The 23800-nt window shown below is 40.1% G+C and overlaps 2 protein-coding genes across 3 annotated transcripts; one reads left to right on the top strand and one right to left on the bottom strand.

Annotated features, from left to right (window-relative positions):
- Window positions 1–4440: 4440 nt before the first annotated feature.
- LOC121991301 (endoglucanase 8-like) lies at window positions 4441–8142 on the top strand. Its single transcript, XM_042545315.1, has 8 exons — window positions 4441–4471; window positions 5574–5710; window positions 5795–6205; window positions 6517–6609; window positions 6682–6886; window positions 7026–7115; window positions 7239–7402; window positions 7819–8142. The coding sequence occupies exons 1-8, from the start codon at window positions 4447–4449 to the stop codon at window positions 8140–8142; spliced, it is 1449 nt and encodes a 482-aa protein (XP_042401249.1). The 5' UTR covers window positions 4441–4446.
- A 2392-nt stretch (window positions 8143–10534) lies between these two features.
- On the bottom strand, window positions 10535–21493 carry LOC121988565 (early endosome antigen 1-like). 2 transcript variants are annotated; one of them, XM_042542049.1, is made up of 8 exons: window positions 21181–21493; window positions 19069–19260; window positions 18798–18920; window positions 17138–17175; window positions 16891–17053; window positions 11725–14541; window positions 11550–11635; window positions 10535–10924 (listed from the first exon to the last, which is right to left on the bottom strand). In XM_042542049.1, exons 1-8 carry the CDS (start codon window positions 21259–21261, stop codon window positions 10711–10713), a joined length of 3714 nt encoding a protein of 1237 aa, XP_042397983.1. In that variant the 5' UTR covers window positions 21262–21493; the 3' UTR covers window positions 10535–10710. The 2 variants fall into 2 exon arrangements, with proteins under 2 accessions (XP_042397983.1, XP_042397984.1); XM_042542050.1 differs by lacking the exon at window positions 21181–21493 and having other exon boundaries at window positions 19053–19254.
- Window positions 21494–23800: the final 2307 nt, after the last annotated feature.

Raw genomic sequence — 23800 nt, 5'->3', positions numbered from 1 at the left:
GTCCTCCGACTCCGAAGTCGAAGAATTCTCGGGACTATCACTGATGGCCAACCATCAGCTAGAAGAAATGTCCAGCTCAGAAATGAGCATAGATGAAGGGGGAGGAACATCAGAAGGAGAAAACAATGATGAAGGGGGAGCATCGCAAGATGAGGTAAGTAAGGTACGTTCCCTAAACTCTAAACAGTCTTTTGAGTTTATTAAAGCTTTGTCTAAAGAATTAGATCAATTAGAAAAAGAAAATGAAAATTTAAAATCTGAAAATAAAAATCTAAAATTAGAAATTGAGAAGTTAAGAAATAATACATGTTTAAATAGATTTCCAAATTCAAAAATTAAAGTTTATGGAAAATTGAACTGGTACATTAGAAACCATCAGGGTCAACTTAGAAGAATACCCAAAAATTATGTACCCCCTAAGTATCTGAATAACCCTGTAGGTAGGAACCTCTATTGGGTTCCAAAATCTGTGCTTAATTAATTTTTCAAAAATTAAAAGCTTACAATGAGAAAATTAAACATTGAAATTCTTTATGGAAGCTTTGTCTAAGGAAGTGGTTGTTGCTCCAATAATCAAGAAGGCCTAGTGCCTCGCCACGACCTGGAAGCTAAAATATTGAAAGAAAATCTTTAATTAACTTTCTGAAAAAACATTAAACAAAAATTAAATAATGCTTTGAAAGTTTATCAAATATTTGTTAAAATAAACAAAAATTCCTTAGATTTTTTTTTTTTGTAAATTCTAACTTAATTTTTTGGGTTAGAAATTTTCTTCTGGAAAATTCTAAAAGTTCATTCACTTGACTTAGAAATTTTTTTTGGGAACATTTGAATATTTACTTAGGATTTTTTATACTTAGAATTTTTTTTTGAAAATTTATTTTAACTTAGCAATTTTTTTCAAAAATTCATTTTTAACTTAGAAAATTTTCAAAAAACTTCAATCTTACTTGAATATTCTTAAGACCCCATTTTTGCTGTGATCAAAGGGGGAGAGAAAAGTACAAGTTTAGGGGGAGTTAGAGAAAACTTAAAATTTTTTTTTTTTTAAAAAAGTGTTACAATTTTACTAATTGTAAAAATTATTCTTAACTTGTTAGTTTAGTAATTTTTCTTTAAAATTACTGTTTTTTGTCTATTTTTAACCCTAACTTGAACTTGGGTTGATGCACATCAAAAAGGGGGAGATTGTTGGACCCCGTGGTAATTTTGATGTGATCAACCAAGTTGGTTAGGTCCTGCTGTGTTTGATCCCTATGTCTGAGTGTGCAGGAGCTTAGGAGCACAGGAAGTCGAGCGGAAGACGCAGCTAGCGAGAAGGATGGCACGGGAAGAGAGCCGACGGGCTCGGTGCGTCCGAAGGACGAGAGAGCTGCGGAAGAGTACTCCGGTGGGCGTGAAGAGCGTGCGCGGCATTCGAGGGACGTTAAGCCGGGACAGAAGGCTGCTTGAGGAGTGAGCCCTATTCCGGTTGGCCGCAATCACCCAAAAGAACGGAGCTTCGGAAGCCAAAGCGAAGAAGAAAAGGAGTCAAAAGAAGCTGGAAAATACTGTAGCAGAAAGTTACTGTAGCTTGAAGGCGCCTTAAACAAGCTTGAAGGCGCCTTCAAGCCTGTTCAAGGCGCCTTGAGCAGGCCAGTTTGATCGTTTGCGCTGCGGATAAAGTTTATCGAGTTGGAGGCACCTTGAACCCTGTTGGAGGCGCCTTGGACTCTAGGGATAAGATTTCCAAGGCCTATATAAAGGCCCCTGGAGCTAGGAATTCAATAACAACTCAAGCAATCAATCTGTAAGCAATTCCTAAGCAACTAGTGAGCTTCAAAAGTGTAAAAGGCTTCTCCGCCTTCAGAGAAGGAGATTTTTCTTCTAGTGCGCTTTTTCATCGCCCTGGATTAACAACCTCCTTGGTTGTAATCAGGTTAAATCCCTGAGTCTTTTCTGTTCCTATTTCTTTGTCTGTTTCATTAATTTAGTTGCTGTTATTTTTATTGCTGATTTAAATTCTGAGTTGAAAATCGAGGGGGGTATAGTTTATTCTTATTTTCAGCAATTCACCCCCTCTTGTCGGTCTCCGCTGCACCAACAGTATCACCATTGGTCTGGAACTGGAGTATCACCAACGACCTCCTAGTTGGCTTTCCAGACCCTCGCCCTAGTGCGAGTTATAAGCGACCAAGGCTCTCACGACCTCGACCTCTCAGTCAACTTTCCATACTCTCGCCCCAGTGTGAGTTATAAGCGAGCAGGGCTCTCATGACCATCGACCTCTCGGTCGGCTTTCTAAACTCTCGCCCCAGTGTGAGTTATAAGAGAGCAGGGCTCTCGCGACCATCGACCTCTCGGTTGTCTTTCCAGACTCTCACCATAATACGAGTTTTAAGCAAGCAGGGTTCTCGCGACCAACGACCTCTCGGTCATGTTCCAGACTCTCGTCTCAGTGTGAGTTATAAGCGAGTATGACTTTCGCAACCAACGACCTCTCGGTCGACCTCTCGGTTGGATTCCAAACTCTCGCCCTAGTGCGAGTTATAAGCGAGCAAAGCTCTCGCGACCAATGACCTCTTGGTTAGGTTCCAGACCCTCGCCCTAGTGCGAGTTAAAATGAGTAGGGCTCTCATGACCATCGACCTCTCGGTCGGCTTTCCAAACTCTCGCCCCAGTGCAAGTTATAAGTGAGCAGGGCTCACGCGCCCATCGACCTCTCGGTCAACTTTTCAGACTCTTGCTCTAATGAGAGTTGTAAGCAAGCAGGACTCTCGCGACCATCAAACTCCCAGTCAGGTTCCAAACTCTTGTCTCAGTACCAATTATAAGTGAGCAGGACTCTCGCAGCCAACAACCTCTCGGTCAGGTTCCAGACTCTTGCCCCAATGTGAGTTATAAGCAAACATGGCTCTTACGACCAACGATCTCTCGGCCAAGTTCCAGACTCTCGCCCCAGTGCGAGTTAAAAGTCAACAAGGCTCTCGCGACCAATGACCTCTCGGTCAGGTTCCAGACTCTCACCCTAGTGCAAGTTATAAGAAAGTAGGGCTCTCGCGCCAATGACCTCCTGATCAGGTTCCTCTCTCCCTAGTGCGAGTTATAAGCAAGCGGGGGTTGCTCGGTCAAGTTCCAGACTCTCGCCCCGATGCGAGTTATAAGCGAGCAAGACTTTCACGACAACGACCTCTTGGTCAAGTTCCAGACTCTCACCTAGTGGGATTTATAATCGAGAAAGTCTCTTATGACCAACGACCTCTCAGTTAGGTTCCAGACTCTAGCCCAGTGCGAGTTATAAGCGAGCAAGCCTCTCGCGACCAACGATCTCTTGGTTAGGTTCCAGACTCTCGCCCCAATGCAAGTTATAAGCGAGCAGAGCTCTCGTGACCAACGACCTCAAGATCAGGTTCCAGACTCTCATCCTAGTGCGAGTTTTAAGCGAACGAGGCTCTCGTGACTAACGACCTCTCGGTCAGGTTCCAGACTCTAATACCAGTGCGAGTTATAAGTGAGTCGGGCTCTCATGACCAATGACCTCTCGGTGAGGTTCCACACTCTTGTCCCAGTGTAAGTTATAAGCGAGCAGGGCTCTCGCGACCAACGACCTCTCGGTCAAGTTTCAGACTTTCGCCCCAATGCGAGTTATAAGCCAACAAGGCTCTCATGACTAATGACCTCTCGGTCAGGTTCCAAACTCTCACCCTAGTGCGAGTTGTAAGCGAGCAAGACTCTCATGACCAATGACCTCTCGATCGGGTTCTAGACTCTCGTCCTAGTGTGAGTTGTAAGTGAGCATGACTCTCGTGACCAACTACCTCTCGGTCAGTATGTCAGACTCTCACCATAGCATGAGTTATAAGTAAACACAGCTCTCGTGACTACTTATTAACAAGCTGGGTGTTTTCTCTGATACGATACCCTCCTCAATCATCGCCTTACACTACACATGCCTCATTCTACAGCACATCAGGCGTTCGGTTCGTGAGGAGAAGTAAATGAGACTAAAGCTTGAGTCCAGTCAATCGGCTACACCTCCTTCGACTAGACTTGGAGGGGAGGCTTGTGATACGATGTATAATTGAGGGACCCGATAATGTTAGAAAATCAATGGTAAAGAGGATGTGGCAGTCAACAGTCAATGGGAGGTGGCGGTTCAGCTTCTCTGCTTCACCCTCCATATAATTCTTGATCGATCACAGATAGGTTGGGTCCTCAGGGCTGAGCCCCAAGCTGTGGTTTTAACTAGTTCCCAGTCGGATACCTACTGCTCAGGTTATCCATGCTCAATCTTTACATATGGCCATGGCATATATGCTAGACAATCCTCGACCAGCTCTGCCCTGGTCAAGTCATGCAGGCTTATTCCTCGGTCACAGTCTCAGATGATCCCTGGTCGGTTCTGCACAGCTTATTCTCTTCTTCTCGATCAGGCGTAGTCCCTTGATAGACCCTAGCTGGCTGCATATGGGTCAGGGCATCAATGCTCAGTCCTTGCACCGTATTTAAGCAATCATCTTAAGCTGTCTACGGATGAACCTGGGCACGGCAGATAACACTAAGCCACAATAGTGTCAGAGAATCGTAACCTCTTATCAGCGAATAATTATCGTGAGTCAGGAAATATTCCAGTGTTCTGTCATACACTAAGAGTGGAACCTTCCTTCTACCAATGGGAGGTTGCCAGACATCCTCCATCATCCGATACGCCCTGACACCCGACATTCTCTAGAAGTGTTCAGGCTCAAAAGGTAAGCAGAATCATATAAAAATGGAGGTCCTCTTCATTGTCCAAGGGCACATGCATCTTCAGCAGCTCCTTTTTCTTCCTTCCTTCGTACACTGCTTCGCCGGAAAAAGGACATAACTTGAGCATCAGATGGCTGACGCTAGGGACCCCTTTCTTGGTTTTTATTCTCTAATGCTCCGTGTGCTTGTCTAGGTGTGTGCAAGACCCAAGTACCACCGGTTCCGTTATCACAGGCCTCTAGTTTTACGTGTGGATCCAAGTTTCCAATGCACACATATAGGATGTGTCAAAGTCGCCGCTCCGTCAACGTCGACGCCACCTTCACCTGTCTTCATCCGACTGAGTTTCCGGACAGTATCATATATCAATCATATTAAGGATGATATCCTTTTAAAAATTAATCTAGGCGACCATACAAGTTCGATAAATACCACATATGACAACATTAAATGACACTTACCAAAATAATTTAGTCAAATATATAACTATGAGAACACTTCCCACTTCCCATATACTAACCAAAATAATATTATGAAAACAATATTAAAGGGAAGCAATTGTGTACATGCTTCTATTCAGGCGAAAGCGAGAGATATAATTTGAGTTACCAAGAATTATATATATACATATATAATATTTCAATTTTAAATTGTATAACCGGCTAGACTTCACTTTTTTGGCAAGGTCCAGCTAAGTTCTTTTTATATATATATATATAAATACCTATTAAGAAGACCTAAAATTGATGTGAGATTTGAGGAGAAAATGTCGATGGAGAGAATTTGCGTTGTAGTTTGTGGTGTGTTGTTGTTGATGTCAACTGCAATGGCATCGGTTTTATCGGCTCAAAACCCCGATTACAAGCTCGCGCTGAGCAAGAGCTTGTTGTTCTTCGAAGGGCAGCGATCAGGGAAGCTTCCTCCTAACCAACGCCTGACATGGAGGAAGGACTCGGCTCTACGCGATGGCCAAGAGGGTGGTGTAAGACAATTAGCTATACATACATGCCTGCCTATTCTTGTGTCTACGAGGAATAACTTGTATTATATTTCTTAAGTTGTTTAGGTTGATCTGACGGGGGGATACTACGACGCGGGGGACAACGTGAAGTACAGCTTTCCGATGGCGTTCACGGCGACGATGTTGGCGTGGAGCATCATCGAGTTCGGCGACGGGATGGGAGACGAGGGGGTTCGTGCTGCGGAAGCTCTGAGATGGAACACAGATTTCTTGCTGAAGGCCACGGCTCACTTGCCCAACACTGTCTACGCCATGGTGGGCAACCCCTACAGCGACCACAACTGCTGGGAACGGCCCGAGGACATGGACACCCCGCGCCCCGTGTACGCCGTCAACACCACTCACCCGGGCTCCGAGGTTGCCGGCGAGATCACCGCCGCGCTCGCTGCTGCATCAATCGCGTTCAGGTCCTCCGACACTGCGTACGCCCGGCTCTTGTTGTCTAGAGCGAAGCAGGTATTCTGAAATTAATTAATGATATATAGAAAGTGATTAGGGTTTAACATGAAGGATATTGCGATAGTATTTTATGGAAAAAATTGAGTTTTTAAAATGAATTTTATTTACTATTTTTTTGTTGTTAAATTTATCTCTTTTATTCAAAATGCTTACTCAATTTGAAAAATGGTTAACGCACGCTTGTATACATGTTCTTTTAATTCTTACTCGCGTACAACTTTCAGTGCTTAATTAATGTTTAACACATACAAATGTTAGATCTCTGCTTATTTAAATATGTTTATTTAATTTTATTTATTTTTTTGCAGGCGTATTATTTCGCAAACACCTACCAGGGCTCATACAACGATAGCATTGGCGACGCAGTCTGCCCATTTTACTGTGATATCAGTGGCTACCAAGTAATTATAATTAATATTGTTTTAATTAATTGCTTTTATTTCTAGTAAAATATTTATATAATTATGTTGCAGGATGAGTTAGCTTGGGGAGGAGCATGGTTGAATAAAGCCACCAACAGCCAAAAATACCAAAAATATGTTGATAAAGCCATTCGAAACATCAAACTCATGGAAGAAGCAACTGGGTATCATTGTATTGATACTGAGTTTTCATGGGACAATAAACACGCAGGAACCTACATCCTCCTAAGCCAGGTATTAATTTATATATATATATATATATATATATATATATATATGTTTTTTTTTTATCAATACAATCCATCAAAATTCGTTGTATAGGAAAATATTTACACCTGGTGAAAATTTAGATACTTATAGCGTTATTTTTTTTTTACTTTTAACCTGGTGAAAACTACAGGTTGGTCACTATAAAACTGAAGCTCAAACCTTTGCGTGCGTGGTGTTGCCAGAATCCCCCACCAAGACCATGAAATACACACCAGGTTTATCGATTAACTCTTTATGTTATCAATTATATCATTTATAATAGAGTGAAATTAATAGTGAAATTATTTCTTATAATCAAGCCTAATTTATTTATTTAGTTATAATTTATTTATGTGCAGGTGGTTTGATCTACAAGACTAGATCATCCAACAACCAAGTCACCGGCGCAGTTTCTCTCCTCGCTCTTGTGTATGCGAAGCATTTGAAACAGGCTAAGGGAACCATTACTTGTGGCAAAACCCAATTTCCCCCTTCAAAGCTTGTAGACTTGGCGAAAAGTCAGGTAATTTATTGTGGGGTTTTCACCAAGGGTGCATCTAAAATTGTGAAAGTTTCAAAAGGTCCATTTATTTTCCATTTTACTCGACCCGTCAATCATTATGATGTTACATTAAAAAAAATTAGATTTGATTTTAAGGCTTATGCAACACAATTTTCAAAAATCAACATGATACAGATTTTTAAAAATTAACATCATAATAGTGATGTTCTTTGAAATCCTAACACCACATGCAATGGTGTTCTTACAGTGGTGTTGTAGTTCACTGGAGGAGTAAAATAGAAAACAAGTATATATCTAAAAGTTAATTGCATCTTTGAAAAAAATTCCGCAACTTTTAAGTGAGTCTTGTCAATTTTATCATCAAAACCCTATCTGCATTGAAAATGGGAGGCACATCATCGGTTAATGTTATGTAGGCGGATTACATCTTGGGCCACAACCCACTGAGAATGTCTTACATGGTTGGCTACGGCTCCAAGTTCCCTCAGCACATTCATCACAGGGCCTCCGCCCTCCCATCCCTGGACGTGCATCCCTCATTCATTGCATGCAAAGACGGCACTCCTTACTATATGAGCCGCAAACCTAATCCGAATGAGTTGACGGGAGCTATTGTCGGAGGGCCTAACAATGGAACGGATTACTTCGACGACGACCGGAAACGACCAGCTCAAAGTGAGCCCACCACTTATATCAATGCGCCCTTCGTCGGTGTGTTTGCTTACTTTGCTAATCATTAAAAGTGTGCATTTTGCTATTTGAAATATTGCTGAAGCTTGAAATTGAATGTTGCACGGAAGGATCCATAAATATTGGAGATTGTCCTCCCCTATCCTCTCCTCTCTTTGTAAAGTAGGTTTTAGAGTAAGGATAATAATTTTCTCCGAATCTGATGAAAGATCCGATATCCGATCCAAATAGAAGAGTACGAAGGAATTATCGATATCCGAATGATGATAATTGGATGAAAAGAAGAAAAATTATTAATATAAAAGATATTCGATCCTTTAATAGATATGGATATGAGGATAGATATACATTAATTTGAGTTACCAAGAATTATATATATACATATATAATATTTTAATTTTAAATTGTATAACCGGCTAGACTTCATTTTTTTGGCAAGGTCTAGCTAAGTTCTTTATATATATATAGAGAGAGAGTTTTGTTATGCTACGGACTCTATCCTACGGATTGCTACGGACTTTGCCATGTCATTTTAATTTTAATTTTTTAAATGCAACTTTTCCTTTTTTTTTTCTCTCGTTGCCGAAACCATGAACACCGTTCGTGTGCCAAGACAGACGACCATCGTGCCAGGCGCCTCCTCGCTGCTCACTGTGCTCACCGCGCCTCCTCGCGCGCTCGCCACACGCCCTACCACCGGCCATCTGCCCACCGCCGGCGGCCTCCGGCCGCCTGGAGACACCCATACTATAGACCAGAAGGTGAACCCGTCGGGAATAGCGTCCGGAATCCGGCCACATCTCTATTCCCGCCGCGATACAGGCGATTCCGAAAGTGTTGGGCAGGCAACTGTATTCCGACGCGGTCGCATCCGGATTCCGGCCGTGATTGCGCCGGAATCCGGACGCGCCTTAGTCGGGATCCTGACGCGGGCGCTTCGGGACGCGATCGCGACGGAGGCAGGTGCGGTCGCGATGACGATGATGCGATCGCGGCCGGAATCCGATCGCTGCCAGACTCCATCCGATTCCCGGCCGGATTTCAACCGGAATCCGGCAGAAATCTGGCCGCGATTTGGCCACCACGCTAGCGACCGCAATCGCGGCCGGATTTCGGCTGGGATTCTGGCTGCCGGCGGGTGGTCGGCGGGTGGTGGGCGGCCGGAGGCGAGGAGGCGAGGAGGCGGGGTGACCGGTGGGTGGTGCCCGGCCGGCCAGCGGCGAGGAGGGCGGCGAGGCTGGCACATGCACACGACGACGAGAGAGAGGAGAACGAGGAAGGTAAAAAAAAAAAATCAAAAATATAAAAAAAAAAAAAAACCAAAATCTGTAGGTGCGGATGAGTCCGCACGCAGAAGTCTGTAATTTAACAAATATATATATATATATAAATACCTATTAAGAAGACCTAAAATTGATGTGAGATTTGAGGAGAAAATGTCGATGGGGAGGATTTGCGTTGTAGTTTGTGGTGTGTTGTTGTTCATGTCAACTGCAATGGCATCGGTTGGATCTGCGCAAAACCCCGATTACAAGCTCGCGCTGAGCAAGAGCTTGTTGTTCTTCGAAGGGCAGCGATCAGGGAAGCTTCCTCCTAACCAACGCCTGACATGGAGGAAGGACTCGGCTCTACGCGATGGCCAAGAGGGTGGTGTAAGACAATTAGCTATACATACATGCCTGCCTATTCTTGTGTCTACGAGGAACAACTTGTATTATATTTCTTGTGTCCTTCGTCGGTGTGTTTGCTTACTTTGCTAATCATTAAAAGTGTGCATTTTGCTATTTGAAATATTGCTGAAGCTTGAAATTGAATGTTGCACGGAAGGATCCATAAATATTGGAGATTGTCCTCCCCTATCATCTCCTCTCTCCGTAAAGTAGGTTTTAGAATAAGGATGATAATTTCTTCCGAATTCGATGAAATATTTGATATCCGACCCGAATAGAAGAATATATGAAGGAACTCCTGATATCCGAATGATGATAATTGGATGAAAGAAGAAAAATTATTAATATAAAAAATATTCGATCCTTTAATAGATATGAATATGAGAATAGATATCCGATCCCCAAGAATATCGAAACGGAGAATATGAAATCTAATCCGAGTCCAACTCATTATCCTCGCTACTTTATCATCGCTACTTTAGAGCCCTTGGTACAAGGTGTCTTCTTCACCATCTAGTTATGCTTAAATTCATCATTGAAAAAATAAAATACATGAAAATTTTAAAAATCATATTACATGATAAATAATAATGGATAAATTTTATTAAACATGATTAGCATCACAGTTCACACACATGTTGAGACGATAAAGCTTGATTCGATCAGTTGTTGCTAGAACTTAATAAGCAAGTCAGTAAACATTTTTCAGTGGATGATATCTTATGTTAAGCATAGAGAAACAAGAAAACAAGACTTCCTAAGATTATAACAATTCATGTATAAATTTTCGGTGACCATAAAGATTATTAATTTTGATTCAAGATACTGCTTACATTCTCATGATAATTTAATAAAGTGATCATTATTTTTCTGCGGCAATGAATGATAACAAAAAGAAGAAGAAGAATATATATATATGAATTACAGGAAAAAGAATTTGAACCAGTTTCATGAGAACCACCTCTTCTCCCTTTTCACAGATTTAAGCTGCATTACTAGTTCTTCGCGCTGAGCTTCCACTTGGGCATATTGGAGACTGATGTGAAGGTACCGTTCTCTCATCTCTTTTAGCTCCGTCTCTAAAGCTGAAATTCTATCACAGTTGTCATTTACTTTCTTGTCAAGAACGTTGGATTGGCCTGCTTGCTTCTCCGAGACGACTCTGTAAACAATTCATAGAAAATAAAGAATAATTTCTTTCAGGAAGTTGAGTTATGCCTTGCCACTAAATGACTTTGCAGTTTGAAGGGAGAATGAACAAGGATACCCTCATCTGCAATTTTGCCCTTTCGAAGGTCAAGTTGAGGGCTCCATTATTCAACTGAATTCTGACTGAAGGAAATGAGAGCCATTTATATATAGAATACAGACTCAAACTGTGCCCCCACAAATGATCATTGCGACATAGTACCCTGATCATCTTTTGTCCTAGTTTTAAAATCTTTTTTCAGTCAGTTAGGGAAGGGGAAATAGTCTCTTCCCTGGATCCAGGCAGGCACATTTCAGACTATCTTCGACAATAATATAACGTCTGTTGTGGTATTAGTATGCACTTTGGTGTTTTATTTACTTGGGTGGATTAAAGGAGGTAAGAGGGTAGAGAGAATGCACATGGATGATATTTTTTGTGTGTACAACGTGTTCCTTTGTTTCTCTTCCTCCTCTCTCCTCCTGCTCATCCACCTCGGTAAACAAATGATGAGGGATAACTCGGTGCAGAGACATGATAAAGAAAACTTCTCAAGATGAGTAAATCTTTCTGAAGTCCAAATACTTTACATGCATACCTTTTAAGTTGCACTTGATCCATTCTATATGCATCCACATCCTCAGTTTCAGCTTCAATTAAAATCTCTGGATCATGATTAACTTCCTGGTACATCAAAATGATTTTGTAATGTCACTCATATATGATTGCATATAGGATAGAAAAAGAAAAAAAAATGGTTAAGAAGTATTCACTTTCTCCTCCTTGTTTGATGTTCTTTGCAGCACAAGTTCCTTCTCCGCTGTCTCCATTTTATTCATCAAATAATGATTTCCCTGCTCAAGACTTTGAATCTTTATTTCATATTCACTATTTGTCTGCTTCATCAGATCAAGTTCCTTCTTCAACTCTGGCTCCTGAGCGCATGATGCTACTTTTAGCGACAGCTCATTTTCTAATAACAAAACTTTTTCTTGCAACACAACCCTGTTGTGCCTATCCTCTTCACTGTGAGATATAGCCTCCTGCATGTTGGTCACTCTCTCTGTCAAGGACTCTTTCTCACTCTTCAGTTCTTCATATTCTTTCGACAATGACTTCAACAAACCTTCCAACCTTTGGTTTTCCAAGTTTGCATCATCAAAAGTGTTTTTAAGGTCTAAGACAGAATTCTGAATATGAACTAATTTATTAATTTGAACTTCTGACATGGGAATCCCTTCAACTACTTGAGAAGCTTTATCAATCAATTCTCCATTATTCTCCATATGCCTATGTTTCTCTTCACTATACTTGACACTGTCAATTGCTTGGTGAATACGCTCTATATCACCCATTAGCATTTCCTCACTCTGCTTTGAAGCATTAAGTAAAACAACTAATCCTGCTATCTTATCCTCAGACTCTTGATGCAGATTCAGCAAGTCAGTCTCGTACAGTTTTATTTTTGAATTGGCTTCCAGAAGATTCCATTCAAGTTTAGCTTTATCTGAACGTAAGACAGACACCTCTTGCACTGCATCTGATGCTATTTTTTCTAGGTCACCATGGTTTGAGGACTTCTGTGCAGTCAGGTTAGCTATCTCATTCTCAAGATTTTCTACTTCAATTGTTTTCTCTAGTTCAATCTTATTTAGCAAAATGTATGTTTCCCCTATTCTTTCTCCATGTTCTTTGTGATCTTCAACAATTTGCTTGAGTTGGGACAGCAGTGATTTCTCCTTTGTTCTAGTGTCTTCTTGAATCGAAGCAATCTTCAGTTCTAGTAGTTCAACTTGCTTATAGAAATCATTTCTTTTTTCATCCAATTCAATTTTGAGAAGTGTAACCTGTCGATGCAACTCTATCTCCTGCCTCTTTAACTCTTCAGTTAGTTTGTGAAGAGTACTGCACTCTTCAGTAAGACTTTCAATTGTAACCTGCAGTTTTGTATTTGATCTACTCAATAGATCAGACTCCTCTAACACTTCCAATAAGCGGTTTTCAGTCTCTTGTAGCTTTTGTTTTAGTTCTGCTTTCTGCAAGTCCATTTCTACCTTTTGATGTTCAACTTCATTCTTCAAATCAGCAAGTGAGCTTGTACCTTCTAGGTCCATCCGGATGGATTCTTTCTCATTTTTTATGTATCTTAGTTGGGATTCTAAAGCAGATACAAGTTCTGACAGCTCAACATTTTCTTCTTTTAGCTGAGTTACGTGCAACTCTAACTCATTTTTGTTTCTTTCAAGTTCCATTGAACTTCTTTCAAAAGACTTACTAGCAGAAGAATGCAATTCTATGCTACTTGTCAGCACTGGCAAATCATGCTCCACATCTTGCAAGTGTTTTGTAGTATCCATACATTCTTTCCGTAAGGAAGTCAAATCTTCCTCCATTCGAGATTTCTCATCCTGGACTATGGAAATAAGATCTTCTAGCTCGCTGTTAGATTGTTGGAGTCTAGCTATCTCTTGTTCCTTCAGCAACAATAGAGACAGAAGACCATCTTCATTAATACCATCGACTCTAATTTTCTTTTCTATATTTTGAGGCTCATTTGCAGTCTCCTTGCTCAATTCCTTCAACTTGAATATAAGATCTAGGTTTTCATCAGTAAGCTCAGCACAATCCTTCTCTAGATCATTTACTTTAGCTTTAAGGACCTCAATTTCTCGTATTTGATCAGAATAGTTTCCATTCTGCTCCCTATTCTTCACAATGTTGGATAACTTCTCCTCCAGGACAAGAATTTCTCCTTCTTTCTGTGCTAATTCTCTCTCCCATGCAATCTGATTGTGGATAGATTTTCTATTCTCGTCTTGTTCATCTTCATCAATGTGGTTCTGTTGAGAAAGGCCAGCTATCTCCAGCCTCTGTTTCTCTATAATTTCTTCTAATTCTTGAAGGACAGAAACAAGCTCAATGTTTGATTCTTGTGTTTTCCTCAACTGATGAGTTAAATTAGAATTGGTGTCTTTCTGAAACTTTAGCTCATCCTCCAGCTCCTTCTGTGCATGATGAAGCATATCTTCGCTTTTCACAACTCTAATATCTGAATCTTTCGATGTCGACTTCTGCAGTGCAGCTTTCAGTTGTTCAACTTCTAACCGCAAAGAATCACATTCACTGTATGCAGCTGAAAGTTGCCTATCCAGGTTTGCTTGATGCTTAGATTTCTCAGATAGTTCCTTCTTTAAATTCTCAAGATCAAGCTTCAACTGCCTAGAATGTCTCTCCCACATCTTAACTTCGTCATTGAGTTCCTCGATCTCTTCAGCAGCCTCAACAAGTTCTTTTGAAGAAACAGATGGCTTTAGTGATGATGCTGTAAATTTATCATTCGATGCCCATGAGGACATGTTATGGTGTACTGAGGAACCTGAGGATCTAGAGTTGAAGGAAGAAGGGTTTGATCTTATAAGTTCTTGCATAGGACTTGTGCTATTAGTTGCACTAGTCTGGGAACCTGTTGAATCTTGCCTTCTGGAATATTTTCCCCCACTTATGTTGTTTTGGGGGGAAGAATCTGTCCTTCCAAAGCTATCCCCTGAATCAGTACTACGATGTGATCCGGATGCTGAGTAGTAGGTATCCTGCAAAATGGACACAAAAAACATTGATTATGAAAAAAAAAAAATCATACAAGAGAGAGAGAAGAAAATTTCCATTGACCAAAGTGAAACTAGTATTAAAATATGGCAATAGCCTCAGAGAGGTTCAGATGCCGAGAATTAGTCAAAAGCCAACTTCTGAAGGAAAAAGAAAGTTATCTTTAGAGGTGCAGATAATATGACGGGAGCAAGAAACCACCATGTCAGGGAAACAATAGCTAAGAGGTTTATGACCAATGTATTTACAACTCATGTGAAGAAGACTGATACACGTGTAAGGAGACTGATACAAGTTGAAGTGTTTTAGATGCAACTGTAGGATGTTACTTGATCTGTCTGTTTTCATTTTTTATATCTAATGGTGAGGAAATCATTTGTCTCGAATTATGGAAGTTATTGCCTTTTGGCATGTGAGGTGAAGATATCTTAACAATTTTTATAGAGATGTAATGATCAAATTAGTTATGGCTGTTGGTGCAAGGAGTCGAACTTATATTTTGATGTTATCAAAAGTTCAAGTTAAATCTTGTTGTTATTTGATAAATTAATCAAGTGTGCAGAATGCTCAACTTGGAAAGTCCTAGTAGGTCAGTTGGACCCGATACTAAGCAAGAAATGTATGGTCATTGAACCAGGCAGGAAGTCCAAATGGATCAAAATGAACCTGACATCTAATAGGTGGATTCGATAGGTCTGAAGGATCCGATATCGAATCAAGTGGAAGCTCTGGCAGACCGATCCGATGCTGAGCGGTAAAGTCCAAACAGGTCTGGAGGACTCGATATTTGGCAGGTGAGTTGAGGTAAGCTCCTGGAGGGAGTGCAGTGAGGTCGTGTCCCAGTAGGAACAAACCTTAGGTATTGATCCAACTAAAGAAACCAAAAAGTTTCTAAGTTGAGATCAAGACAGTCTTAACGGTCTTATTCATGTAATTATATCTCTGTCTAACTCTGTTTTGCAGAACTATTATGATATTGTTATTGTGTTAACTTTATTTTACAGATTGAACAAAGTTTGAGTTAACCGAGGGTTCAGTTGACCAAACAGGCGGTTTAGTCGATCGATCCGGCCAGCGTGACACAGATACAATCTTGTTCTGTAAACTTGGAAACACAGTGTTATAAGTCCACCGAAACCTTGAATCAATCGACCAATCCAATTTTAGTAACGGTAAAAATCAAATCGAATCAACACAGAAAAGGAAGATTTAGGTTTAGTCGACTGATCAGGTGGATCGAACCACATGATTTACGGGATCGAACGGATCAGATCAAAGCAAAAATGGAAAGGCACGAAGGTTCAGTCGACAAATGATTGGTTCAGTTGACTGAACATGTTTTCAATCGACCAAACGATGCCTATATAAAGGCCTCAGGATCCAAGTCGAGAAGCAACGAATTCATTTCATTCATTTTCACTCACACTCACTGCTTCGTCTATGTTGTTGCTATGCGTGCAAGTTTTACTACTACTATGCCGAGAGGCCATCCGACACCCTACGCCTAAGACTTAATCTTCGTTGTCGGTATATTTTATTTATGTATTTGTATTGTAACTGCTCATATCATATATCTGTACGATTCAAGCATTTAGTGGATTGCCTAATGAAGAGATCAAGGATCGCAAGCCTGGAGTAGTAGTCGCTGAACTATGAACCAAGTAAATAAAACCGATCGTGTCATTGTCTTTGCTTTTTCCGCTACTACTATACTTTGATTCTATTTTACAAAGACGAAAAGAAAAGATTTTAATCGAACGAGATTATAAAACAACATTTAAATGGTGGTGCTACAAGAATCATCTTTACAATCAAGAAGTTACTTTGATTTTCTTCTTATAACAAGATTGGTGAGTTTCAACATATGAATTACTTTGCAAAAAGCGTGATCACTCATGGAGATTCTGCGGATTGATGAAATATTTGACGAATTGGGTGAAGCTAAATTTTTTACCAAGCTTTTGGTCAAGTCTACTATAGATCCTAACTCATTTCTAGTAAGAAACCAAATTTATACAACGTGGTCAAAGTCTCATTTGATGGTGGAAGTCAAACAAATTAAATGAACATTATTTTCATAGATTGAGCCAACTATTCAAGCCTGGAGGAACAAATGTAGGGGTATAAATTTTCATTCTTCATAATAAAGATATATCAAATAATATATGCATAGCTAACAAGTAAAAGTAACTAGCACATACCGATAGAGATGCATTTATCTCATACTTTTGTCCAATATTGCCAAATTAAATAAAAAAGTAAATGGAAACTTGAAACTTGTAGGAGAAAGCTAATTCTTAAGACAACAATAACTATGTGCATGAGAAGCTTACCATATCCTCTGGTTCCTCGGGATAAGTATTGCTCAATTGGTTACTTGGATCTCTAACACTACTATTGAATCTATGGTCAGATCCATCTGGCTTGCTATCCAGCAAATCAATATTATCTTGATGTTTAGAATGAAGATTGGTTTCTTGCCAAGATTGTGTGATTCTAAAGCAAATAAACAAGTTAGTGATAGTATAGGAATAGAATATTCAGCATAATCTGGATTTGCAAGCCAAAGAACAATTGAACCTGAATTTTGATTTTGGGGTAGGACAATGAATCTTAACCTGCAGAAATATAGGAAAAAAGAACAGTATTGTCATTGTCAATGCTTCACACACAAACAACCATGGCTTCAGATATCATCATATCACAGTCATTGACTTTGTATGACTTGAAGAAGGGAAGAAAGGAAAATAAGCTTTAAAAAAACAATGACACAAAGTAGGAGCAAACATTTAAGTATACAAAATGGCATCTAGTAGTTCTGGACAACTAAAATTGCTATAAATAAACACAAGAACAAGTTTCCAAGTTTCTTCTTGAAATTGTTCATGTTAAAAAATAAAAAAATAAATAGGCAAATGTTACAGTTAGTTTACAGGTCAAGATATCAAATAAGCATTAGAATCAATTTTCTCATATGAGTTTATGGAGTGGATGTGAAGATTCTTGGATGAGTTTTTAAGCGAGTCGAGTGTTTGTGCTTATATCTCATTGTACACTTTTAGTCTGAGAGATGCATTACATGTACTTCAAATTATACTTATTGACCTCAGTGCAGATCTTGCTCTGGTAGAAACAGATGGGTAAAGAAATGAAATAAGTAGTCCATCAAGCTTCAGACTCAGGTGACTTAAAATGGGCACACACTAGTGCACGTGTTAATAGAATTATTATAAGCAATTTGTCATTTGGCAAAAAGGAGTATTGCCCATCTCGGTTCTTCATTTTGTTATTTGTTCATCTGGTTTACTAGAGTTCACATAGTAGTGAAAGGTTTTACAACCGTGAGCCTGAGCTAAGATTAGTGGGAGTTGCAAAATTGGGTTAAGTTCAGTGGCATTTAAATGTTCCCCAGAGGAGGTAAGTTGTCTGTTTAGGAATTGTTTTGCTAATCACTTGGAAGTTTTTGGAAAGGTAAGTAGATGAGGTCAGGGCTCCAACTGTTATCTCGTAGTTATCACAACTAGCATCACTTATGGATCCTTCATTTCCCTTTCAAGTTTGAGTAAGAAGACTCAGAAATTATTTTGGAAACATGAGGATTTCCAATCCTAGTAGGAAGAGTGAAATGGTATTTAAAAGTACTAGTCATACAAACAACCTCAAGGGGAACTTTCATACTTTTGAGATCTAGTATCCAACTTGCTTACTTTTTTGGTAGAAATATAATGAAGGAACTATAAAAGATTTTGGTTCTGCAAATTTTCTATATTCTATTTATTATTCTATTTTCTATTTTTTGGAATGCATTTTGATTTTATGTGCAATGCATGAAGAATGTACATGACTGTTTTGGATGATTTCTGACATGGAATGAAGTAGTTCTTAAGGAAGGATATGAAGTAATAGCAAAGAGGAGTGGTAATGAAAGATCAGTTCCTACAACCATATTATTTATTTACACAGAAGTTTGACAAGTGGACTACTCAAGGCTTAAAATGAGCAAAGCTAACAAATCTTGGAAATAGACATGTAACCAGTGCTTAAGTTTGATTTGGATCTGAGAATTGAGCGGCCAAAAAATCAGTCAATCACCTTCAGCATAGCATGATATCCACACATTTTTGCAGTCCATTCAAACAAAATTGAGGATCTATGAATGTTCTTGTGTTCCCAAGGAAAAATAATTCTGCAGTGTTTGTAACATGATAAAATCATGAAAATTTATGCCAAGTCATTTTACCTGTAAAGTAGTTCCAGCATCACACTTCTTTAAAGGAAGGAAGAGAAGACCAGAATCTTCTTTACCCAAAAAATCTGCTACTCTTAAGATGACCTCACCAAGAACAGCTGGTCGAGAAGAAGCCTGCACAAGAAGTTAGTCTGAAAATATGAGTTCTTAAACTTAGTCACTGAAAGATTGGGTGCAGTATTTACTAAAGATCTTAAGATAACCCATGTATATTGACAAAATAAACTGTGTAGGGAAACATTATACAATTAGTGAGTCAGACCAGCGAAACGACAATCCTAAATTGGCATTTTTCAAGATCTTGGGATGCATCATCTTGAGACACCCACAGAGTCTCTGCTTCGGTCCATTGGCAATTCCCACTTCTTACTGTAGCTTTGCCAGTTTTAGCGAGGACTTTCCCAGACTCCATTAGGATTATGGAGAGCATGAGTCGGTCCCATCCTCTAGGTACCTGTATTATTAACATGTAACAATATACATGATTTCACAAATCTAAAATGTTATGAAGAATAAAGAAATACATTTATATATTTCTTTCTTCTAATTAGTCAGGATTTTAATGGAAATGCTCAACTTATATAATGGACAGATGAAAGTATGGGAAATCATCCTAGAAAAAATATAGAGAAAACTTGCATATTAGAACTAACATATGTGTGCAGTTACGACAATTCTAATTCAAAGATACGCTGGTTTCATGATATAGATGCTCAAGTTTCTTGAGCTTAAATATAGACAGTAGACTGTATATGGCACAAAATTATGGCAATATCATTAGGGCGGTGAACGAGCCGAGCCGAGCCAAGCCGAGCTTTTGGGGTGTTCAAGCTTGTTTGATAAGGTAACCGAGCCGAGCTTAAAATGAACCAAGCTTTTGAAATGATTGTTCAAGCTTGGCTTGGTTTATTTTTTATGAGCTTGAGCTTTATTTGAAACTTGGCTTGAGCTTGGCTTGTTTAGATGTTATCGAGATCTCAATTCAAGCTTGGCTTGAGCTTGGTTCGAGCTTGACTTGAGCTTGGTTCGAGCTTGGCTTGAGCTTGGTTCGAGCTTGGCTTGAGCTTGGTTCGAGCTTGGTTTATTTAGATGTTATCAAGCTCTCAATTCAAGCCTGTTTGATTGTTTGAAAACTTTAGTTGTTTGATTAGTTATTAAACTTGATAATTTAAACTTATTTGTTTATTTTATTTTATTTTATTTTATTATTTATTTAGAATCTTGAAAAAAGTTTTATTAATGAATATGATTTGTGAACTATTCACGAGCGTTGTTCACGAACGTTAACGAGCTGAACACATATGTGTTCAAGCTTGTTTGTTTAGTTTAACGAGCTATTCAAGTTTGTTTATTTAATTAATCTTGTGTATATTGAACGAACATAAACAAGTTCTTACCAAGCCGAACACCAAGCTTGTTCATGAACGCTTGGTTCATTTGCAGCCCTAAATATCATTACTTCAGTAATTTATTTACAAGCAATATGAATGAGTTTAGATTATTAAGTTAAAACAATAATGAAAGAGAAAAGGTACGATTAAGAAGACAACCAAAAGACTTCAGATGTTAGAACTAGTGGAAATCAACGGCCATGACCTACTAATTAAGCCACTTAACCACTAGCCTGTGGTAGGACACGAACAACTCCTAGTTTTCAACATCACCGCTGCAACTATATTCATATAAAATAAAACAATTAGTTACATAGATGGCCCTTCACTTATCGTCTAAAACTCAAACAGGTTGCTATATTTTTTGTTTAAATTGAGTCCTTAAACTTGCAATATATACTAAACACGTCCATCCCATTGGTACACTTAAAACACAAGAAACAGGTTACTGACTGAGCATCTAATCACATCACGTCAACATGATCATCGTGTTAGTATGAACATCCAAATGTCTCATGAAGTTATTTGGAGAACATACTTACACTTGCTGTTAAGTTCATGTGCAGTACTTTCATGATTCATTGGGGAAAAAAACGTCCTATTTGAAATATGGGTGATGGTTCAGTGACGTTTGTGTAACCAAATATAAAAAAACAAGATTTGAGCTAACTTTCCATTCAATTAAAACGCCAGCAATACTTCGATTACTTGATTTGAACCATTTGTGTGCACTTTCAATTGAGAAAAAAAATAATCTTTAATACCATAATTTTACGGGCTTCTCAATTCATTAAGGCAGTGTCAAGTACTATGTAGTTCAACCAAATACTTCGGTTTTGGGACTATAAATGTTACCAAATCTTCCAATAGGTACTGTATTAATTCATATGCGACGAATTATTGAGCAGTTTAAGAAGATCGAGATCACAAATTTTGTCGCAAATGAAGCAGATCAAGGAGTGAGAGGAGAACAGGAAGGGGACCTTGATAGCCTGCAGACTGGAGAACTTGAACTGGACCTTCTCCTCGAGTCGGTCGGACCTGTGACGATGCAACTTGAACATCTCCCCCTTCCCTTACTTCGCCTCGAATTGCACCCAAAGGGCTCTCGGCTCGATCAAGGATGAGATCTAACTCGGGGAAGAAAGCACGAACGGATCGCCCTTGCTCGCCTCGCGTGGTGGCAGTCTGGCAGAGGGAGCGACGAGGAAGCAAAGAGACGACCCGTTTCCCTGTTCCTTTCTCTCTTGCTTTCTTCTTCAGATCTCCAGTATCAAACGTTCGGTTCGCTGTCATAATCCTTATTGATTAATTAAGGGTTTTAATAATTAAATGCGGAAGTCTCGAAGGATTAATAGCAGCTTAGGATGCCGTTAGCTGCTGCCCAGGGGATCCGCTCCAGGAACGGTTCTATTTGACTTCATGACTTGTTATGTATCCCCGTGGGGAGTAACTGAAGCACTGAACGCCCGTTCTGCAGAGGAGACGTCGGCAGCTCGTGATTGGAATTGCACAATGGATTATGAAGTCAGCTTTGCAGCGTTGAGAACTTTCTACGCGTACTGAGCTAGTTTCTTTGGAATTTTTTAGAAGCTTTTCCTGAAAATGTTTAGGAAAATCAAAGCCCGAGTCTTTTCTTTAGCAGAATATTTTTTTAATTTAATAATTAACAGGAAATTATAGTCAAGATCCTAAAGATGCATACACATTAACAAGATAAGTAATATTTTTAATGCTTAATTAATAATTAAAATTAATTATATATGATCCGGTTGAGGGGGGGCCGTCCGGCAGGAGGTCAAAGTGGTCAACACCCGATAGCTGTAAAACCGGACGGATTACCTTCCTGATCAGCAAGAGGAATGGCTGACCCGGCATTTCGACAGCTCGGCCTGACGTCAAGTTTTCGACGTTGACAAGGCAAAGCGGGAAGAAACGGAAGCCGAGCGGTCATCCCGCTCGGCTAACGGTAGACACGACATTCAGTCGACGGGCCCCCACTCTGCCCGGGAAAGGTCCTAGTCGAGCGGTTCCTCCGCTCGACCCGGGAAAGGCGCTAGCCGAACGGTTCCTCCGCTCGGCCTGGTAAAAGACAGAGGGAGCAGGTGGCGAGATCTTCCTAGGAACCAGTGTCGCCGACAAGAAGCATGACCAGCGCCCTGGTCGGACAGAGAATCGTACGGTGGAAACTTCCACTGTCACGTCAGAGATATGTTCGTGCTATTAAGGTAGGGTGTCAGACATGCTTTCCTGACACATCCATTCCAGGTATACTTGGAGGAGCGTACACGCCTTGGGGGAGCGTACATGCGCCTCTGGGGAGCCATATATAAGGACCCCCAGACTTTGACGGAGGTATGCGGACTTCATTACTATAGCTATAGTTCTCGCTTCTTTGCTCTACATTTTTCTGCCGAAAATTTGACTTGAGCGTCGAAGGGTCGTCGTCGAGAACCCCTCTCTGGCTCGGCGTTGTGTTTGCAGGTTCACGGCGACAAGTCTTCGGTTAGTCGACAGGAGCGCCACATCCCCAGCGTCCATCGACTCAGCACTCGGACAAGATCAAATTGGCGTCGTCTGTGGGAACGCACCTGAATCCGAGTCAAGGAGATGGAAGAAGTTGGACGCCAACATACTGTGACGCTCTCTCAAGAGGAACTTGACGCGCTCGTGCAGGCGCGAGCAGCCAAGATGATAGAGCAGCAACAGAAGGCGCTAGCCCAGCGGCTAGCGCAACAAGCAACTTCAGCATCTGTAGGCCGAGCGACGCACGAGGACCGTCCGGAACAGCTCTCTATATGGGGTCAAAACAAAGGTCCGACCGGTACGCAAGTAGAGGCGCCACCCGCGCTGATCCCATTCCACCGGGTCTTGTTCCAGACGTCCTCTGAGATCGCGCAAGCGAATCGAGACCGGTCTTCCTCAGACGAAGCTCCCGCTAGAGATGCAAGAAAGGGCAAAGCTGTTGGAGTGTATACTAAAAGCCTAGCTTTTGTATAAACAGTTATAAGAATCACATTGGTCAAGTGTCTACATTTATATATACCAAATGTAGATGTTCAATTATTTTATATTATAGATAACATAGTGTGTGTTTCACACACAGAAGATTGTGTTATCGGTTCTTTATAAATTATAAACAGTAGCTCACGACTAAAATGGAAAGGAACAAATCATTGGAATAGTCGTAGTGTAATTAGGCATTAGTTTATCTTGACTAATAAATTACACTAGTACACTTTAAGTGTATTGAGCAGGACCATTTAAGGTAAGTTCTTTTTATACTGATTTAATAAAAGAACTAGACTTTAGTTATTATGGAAGTGTGTGCTCTTAATCCTAATATAATAACAAGCATATATATTTAATATTTATTTCTTTGACTTATCAAAGGGTGAGATTTAGTTTGATAAATCAAAATACCCGATAAGTTGGGAAATGATGTTACTTATAGTGTGACTTGTTGATTATAGAAGGAAATTGTGCCCTAGTAATTTAGGTTGATAATGTCCCCAAGAGGAGCTCATAAATATTGTCATATTAAACCCTGCAGGTGGACTTAGTCCGACATGACGATAAAGTTGAGTGGTACTACTCTTGGAT

The sequence above is a fragment of the Zingiber officinale genome, chromosome 6B (assembly GCF_018446385.1).
Source record: "Zingiber officinale cultivar Zhangliang chromosome 6B, Zo_v1.1, whole genome shotgun sequence".
NCBI classification, from domain to species: Eukaryota; Viridiplantae; Streptophyta; class Magnoliopsida; order Zingiberales; family Zingiberaceae; genus Zingiber; species Zingiber officinale.
Note: the sequence above shows the minus strand (reverse complement) of the source record. Positions and strands in the feature narration are given on the sequence as shown.

Bases quoted from the DNA above. Each gene is read 5' to 3' on its own strand.
- LOC121991301 (XM_042545315.1), top strand. From the start codon at position 4,447: ATGGGTCAGGGCATCAATGCTCAGT. The intron at 6,206-6,516 runs GTATTCTGAAAT...ATTTTTTTGCAG, and splicing joins TGTTGTCTAGAGCGAAGCAG to GCGTATTATTTCGCAAACAC. The intron at 6,610-6,681 runs GTAATTATAATT...ATTATGTTGCAG, and splicing joins GTGATATCAGTGGCTACCAA to GATGAGTTAGCTTGGGGAGG.
- LOC121988565 (XM_042542049.1), bottom strand. From the start codon at position 21,261: ATGTTCAAGTTGCATCGTCACAGGTCCGACCGACTCGAGGAGAAGGTC. The intron at 19,261-21,180 runs GTCCCCTTCCTG...TTAATAATACAG, and splicing joins CCAGTCTGCAGGCTATCAAG to GTACCTAGAGGATGGGACCG. The intron at 10,925-11,549 runs GTATGCATGTAA...AATTGTTTACAG, and splicing joins GATCAAGTGCAACTTAAAAG to AGTCGTCTCGGAGAAGCAAG.